The sequence below is a fragment of the Equus caballus genome, chromosome 6, assembly GCF_041296265.1.
Source record: "Equus caballus isolate H_3958 breed thoroughbred chromosome 6, TB-T2T, whole genome shotgun sequence".
NCBI classification, from domain to species: domain Eukaryota; kingdom Metazoa; phylum Chordata; class Mammalia; order Perissodactyla; family Equidae; genus Equus; species Equus caballus.
Genome location: NC_091689.1, coordinates 38071127 through 38076856, shown reverse-complemented (window position 1 = coordinate 38076856; position 5730 = coordinate 38071127). Strand labels below are relative to the sequence as shown.

At 53.2% G+C, this 5730-nt stretch overlaps 1 protein-coding gene across 1 annotated transcript; it reads left to right on the top strand.

Annotated features, from left to right (window-relative positions):
- The first annotated feature begins 678 nt into the window (after positions 1-678).
- LOC138924898 (spermatogenesis-associated protein 31D1-like) lies at positions 679-5310 on the top strand. Its single transcript, XM_070271995.1, has 4 exons — positions 679-894; positions 1658-1718; positions 2173-2233; positions 2504-5310. Exons 1-4 carry the CDS (start codon positions 709-711, stop codon positions 2916-2918), a joined length of 723 nt encoding a protein of 240 aa, XP_070128096.1. The 5' UTR covers positions 679-708; the 3' UTR covers positions 2919-5310.
- Positions 5311-5730: the final 420 nt, after the last annotated feature.

Here is a 5730-nt window from a genome sequence, read left to right as displayed (position 1 = left end):
ATTATTCTCAATGAAATAAACCAGAGAGAGAAAGACAAACACTGCATGATATCACTTATATGTGAAATCTAAAAAAGAAAAGGTCAAACTTACATAAACAGAAAGTAGAAAGGTGGTTGCCAGGGGCTATGGGGTGGGGGGAAAAAGGGAGAAGCAGGTAAAAGGGGACAAACTTTCAACTCTAATGTCAAGAGCTTCTGAGGATCTAACGTCTGACGTAGTGTCTAGAGTCGAGAACACGGGATTGTACAATTGAAATCAGCTAAGAGAGAAGCACTTCAATGTTCTCACACACACAAAGTCAATATGTGAGGTGAAAAAATATCGGAGGTTAGGACAGAGGCGAATCAGGACATGAATCCCTGGGAACCAGCCTAAATTTCCAGGAGAACTTCAGACCTTCAAAGGCCATGACATAGGTGGGTTGAAACCAAGAATCCAGGAGACACAAGGAACCGGGTGACATCTGGCCTCCAGGTGGAAGGAATAGAAAACTACCCAAGGTCTAGAAGGCCCAGGAGGGTGGAGGGAGGCAGTTGTAGGCCAGTTGGTGGGGGAGGGGCTGTGGTCCAATCTGCTTCCCTGCTGTCCCCTCGCCTCCTCAGGAGCCCTTGTGACACGGCCACAGTTCCATGATGAGGGCGTGGGGTTCTAATCTCCAAGTCACTCCCAGTGCTCAGTTGCCTGAGAGTAGAACTGTATTGAGATATGGAAACTCCTATCTTATATATAAAAAGCATTGTTGTTACCTGGCTGAGCTCCAGTTCTGCTTCCTGGGTGATTGGGACCATCCTCTGCATCCTGTATGGACTGGGGCTCTTCCTCCTGTTCCTTCCCTCCCTCCAGAGGAATTTGCCCTTACAACCACCTTACAAAAGGAGAAACGTCAGGAAGGTAAGAAATCCTGGACCGAGACCCACCAGAAGATGAGTCTCCCTTCATTTTTACTGTGATTTCCACTTCTCTGAATCAACTAGAGGGACTCTGGGGATGGGAAACAATAGAATATCATCCTTCTAGGGACAAGCGAGGTTAGGTGGGCAGGGGTGAGAGTGAGCACAAGGATTTCCATTGGAAGATCTCAGAGCAGGAGTCCTGGTGTGGCAGAGGGCTCCAGGGAAAGTCCCCAGGCCAGTGACCAGTGGCCAAGGACGGGATGCTGAGTAGGATCTGTGGGAGGACAGGCCATGAAAACTGGTTCCCCAGCTGCCTTCCTGGGGCAGGTGTCTTGACCAGGCCTTTCCTCTGTCGTGGCTGATCTGAGGGCTGAGCTGAGCCCCCTACAGGCTCTGAGCAGGACCTGGAGTGGGGCTCTGGCCTCAGGAAGCAAAGTCCTCCCTGAGGAAGCTCGTAAGATTCTATACATCTGAGAATGTGCGCATTTCTTGAGCAGAGAAACAGTGACAGAAAATACCTGCTGGGTCCCACATGGGGACCTTCTTATGATCCTCAAAGAAGGAAAACAGCAAATATCCATTTGGTGTTCAATTCTCCACTTCAAAAGTAAGTAAAAGGGAAGAAACACCCAAGAGCCTGAGGAGTTCAATGTAGACAGTCATCTTGCTCACAAATGCTGGGTGTCTGCAGCGGGTCCAGAGAGAGGAGAGGGAGCCTTGGTCTCAGACTCCAAAGTTTCTTATTTTATCTCTCCTCTCAGCATCAAGTGGAGCCAAGAGGGAGGAGCAGCAGGAGCAGGAAGAAAAGGGGAGCTTTGAAAGGTAAGCTTCTGCCATTCAGCCCTGAGCTCCAGAGCTGGCCTCCATCTCCTGTCCCTGAGCGCCCAGCTCCATGGGCTGGAGGATGCCAGGGACAGAGCCTGTCCCTCAGGAAACAGAGCCCTCAGGGAGGCACCCGGGAAGGAGATGAAAAACTGAGTACTTGGCAGATTCTGTGCTGGGAACTAAGGCCCAGGCCAGCAGGCATCTGGAAATGGGTGTTGCCCAGCAGGGGCATGTAGGCTGTGGTGGAGGTTGAAGCACTTGGTCAATGACAAACCTCAACCCATCAGGAGCCATGCCAGCCCCATCAGGGATCCTGTGGCCTTACACACTAGTGCCTGGGCTCCAGAGTCTGACCTCAAACAGTCTCCCCTAAAGGCACATTGCACGCAGCTTCCTCTAAGAGCCCTAGGCCCCCACCTTCAGCGCTGTGACCTAGTCTCCTGATTTCTAGCTTACAGAGCTGGCTGGAAGGACCTGGCAGAAGTGCGGGGCCAGATGTTGCTTTCGCAAAGGTAAGAAATCTTGCCCTTCTCTCCTGGACTTCTTCCTCCCAGTCTCTGATGTGCCTCAGGGCTGTAGGAAGTTTGAGGCTGAGCTGGGAGGGGAGCCATGGGGACAGGGGTGGCAAAAGGCCTGGGGTGAGGGACAGCAGGAGAATTTGGTAAAGTGGAGGTGGGGCCAGGGAGGGCCATGGGTCTCAAGGGGACACCCTCACCTGGCCTGCTCTGCTGTCCCAGGGCCCTCGGCTCCTGGGTGCAGCTTGTGCCGCCTGTCTCCCGCAGCTCCCCGGCGAGGCTGTCTTCTAAGGGATGCTTCCTTCGCTTGTCATCTCAAGACGCCCCGGGGGTGGCCTGCAAGACAGCGTCTTCCAGAGTCCGCCAACCATGCGGGAAGCCTGTGGAAGGTACTCCTCTCACCCCGACTCCAGCACTTTTCCTTGCTCCTCTGACCCAGCCCATTCTACCTTTGGTCTCCACTCTGCCAGCAGAACCTCCATCTGACTTGACCAGAATCCCGCTAGGCCCTGTTGCCATGAGCTCAACTCCAGCTCACTCCTGTTGGCCATTTCCCAACTCAGGCCTCGGCCACATGAGCTGTCGCATTGAGTTCCTCTCCCAGTGGAACATAATCAAGGTCTTGTTCTTCCCTGTGTCATCACACCTCGAGTCCCAGCAAGGGCACCTGTTCTGTCACTGACCAGTGCCCTCATTCTGGGGAGGCCCCGCAAATAGGGAGGGAGAGACTGATAGCCCCTCAGTTGCCAACCCTGATGTCCAGAAGCTGCTTGAGACAGAAATCACAGAAAGAATACATACGAAGGTCTGGGGAAAAGAAGACCAAGGTGATCCAGGCACTCCTCAGATGCTCGAAGCACACAATATCATGTCTGGGCTGAATTTCTGCTGAGGCCTACCCCTCCTGTCCTTGGAGCCTGCAGATCTGAAAGCATGTGGGGCTCAACACTCGGCCCTTCCACGGTCCCCTTTTCCCCCTCAGCCACCTGTGATTCTGGGGCCCACTCGAAAGCTGACTTTGCACAGTTCATGGGAAAACCTCTTGAGCCTCCTCCAGGTGACAAAGTCTTAACTTTGACAACAAAAGCATCAGTTCCCAGCCTGCCCCGTCCCCTCCCTGCTGCCTCACCTATGTGTGAGGAAAATCAGAAGGCCCTGGGATGGACCCTACCTGGCGATGTCAGTGAGCCCTCAGAAGCCTCTCTCTTGGGGCAGGAGGGCCGGTTGCCTTCTCCAACCTTCACATTCAGGCTCTCAGAGAGAAAAGGGCAGAGTGGGACCATCAAGGGGGCCTAGCAAGGCCGTCTAGAGCTGAGTTCAGGGTGCCCAGTGGCCAGGAATGAGCCTCGGGAATAGAGTAAGGGTGGGGCCTCACCAGAGCCCTACCGTGGGGTGGCAACAGTGGAGGGGGAGTCAGGGTTCCAGTCTTGGACCCAGGTCAGGGGAATATTAGACACCCTTGGGACCAAACCCCTCCAGCCCATGCCTGAAAAGGAAGAGGTTTATCACAACAGCCCTTTCAGAAAAATGTTGAGACGCCTCCTGCCCTGTCTGAGGCCCAAAAAGGAGGAAGCACCAGAGAATCCCCTTGCAAAGGAAGGCCCGTGTCAGCCATCACCCAGAGCCAGGCACGGGTCACACACAGCTCGGCGTTGGATGGCAGGGCTGTTCAGGCGCCATCGACAGTGACATCCTTTGTCCGGGTCCTGGGAGAAAACAGGCTTGCAGAGAACTTCTGGCCTCCCAGTCGAAGCATCATAAAAACCATTTCAGGCCTGGGAAGCTGGACATGCCTGTTACCATGATGTTCCCTCCTCCCCAGACCAGAGAAGAACAATGACAGAGGTCAGTCCCCAAACTACCTCCAGGGACCACAACTGTCTGAATATGAGGGAATGGATCAAAACAGGCATGGCAACTGGACCTTGCCATCCAGGCAGCCGCAGTCCCCAGCCAAACCCTGCCAGCCTGGGCTGAGGGTGGCAGCTGTCTCAGGCAATCCATTACCCGCCATGCTGTCTCCAGATATGTGTCTCCTGGGATGAGTAGACTGTGCCTGACACACCTTTCCTCGTAGGTATGCTTATCTCCCCAAACGGGGAAGTGGAGGAAAAGAAAACCTGGTTTTTCTCCTTATCCTACCCTCTGTGCTAATGGTGTCTTCCTACCCCAATTTTCCCCAAATACATTTTTTTCTCCTTAGAGTTCATGGCTTCTGTCTGTGCCCTGCTAGTGGTAAAAACGGGGTGAGGCTCCGCCCTTCCTAAGTGTCAGCTTTGGCTTCCAGAAGGGACAGGGCCATGGGGGGAGGCTGACTGCAGCATGGCTCACCCGCCCTCATCCCGACTCCCTCATTGCACCTGAAGTCCCCATCATGCTATCCTTACAAAAACAAATGGAAGCTTAAGATATTTCCAGATGAACAAAACCTCTAAGACCGCAGCCCAGGATGGGCCCTGCCTGTCCTCTCCTGCATTCTCTGGTCCTTGAACTTGTGGGACTGTATGGAGGGTGTTTTCAGAGGCTCCAGGAAGTGCAGAGATAGGTTCACAGGTCACAGAGTGGGGAGGGGAGTGTGGGGTGGATCTGGCCCTGAGTCCAGAGCGGGAAGAATCTTGCCCCGCACCCCGAGCTCTTGGTGGGAATAGATGACGCTGCCCCAGGAGCATCTTCTCCCCCTGCTGAAGCTGCCCTGGAGATGGGCCTGTGCATCCCTTTCAGCCAAGCATCACCCTTCCTCTGTCCTTGTCACAGTCTGGAGCAGTAGCGACAAGGATGACTGTGCTCTCGGCTCTGAGGGCAGGCGGGTGGGGAGCACGGACGCTGCTGTGGGCCTGTCCCCTCTGCCCAGAGGAGTGCAGGGCCCTGCTCTCCTGCACCTGCCTTCTCCTCCTGGGGAATGGAGCCAGGGATGAGTGTGTGGCGTCACCATCTGATGGTGGGACACTGTGTGCCTAAGGTGGGACGTGGGGGAAGGAGACAAGGTGACACCAGAGTTTAATCACTTACCTACTGAATGACAGTTTTTTATTTTTATTATTTTACCCCTTATAAATAAAGCTGCCGTGAACTTCTTTGTGAAGGCTTTTGTGTGAACCTAAATTCTTTTGCACAGTAAATATCAATGGCAATGAGTAGCGAAGGTGTGAAAGTGGGCCCGCCTCCAGGAACTTAGAAAGAATGCAACATGCATTAGAGGTTGAAAGGTTGAAACAGGTCAGAGAGAGTAAACCTAACACCATATCTTAGATTGAGCCATTTCCTGAGGAAAATTCCATTACCTAATGCACGACAGGTGCCGAGTACGTGGGAGGGACAGGTGTCACCACATTTAATAAAACACTATCAAAACGTCTTTGTTCAAGAGACCCATGACATTTAACCTGTCAGAAGCTCTTTACTCTTCGTCTCCAGAGAATATTGATTAGACAGAGATCCACACCTATGGAGCAGGTCCCCTGAATGAACTGGATTTTCACTTGAATTAAGAAGAA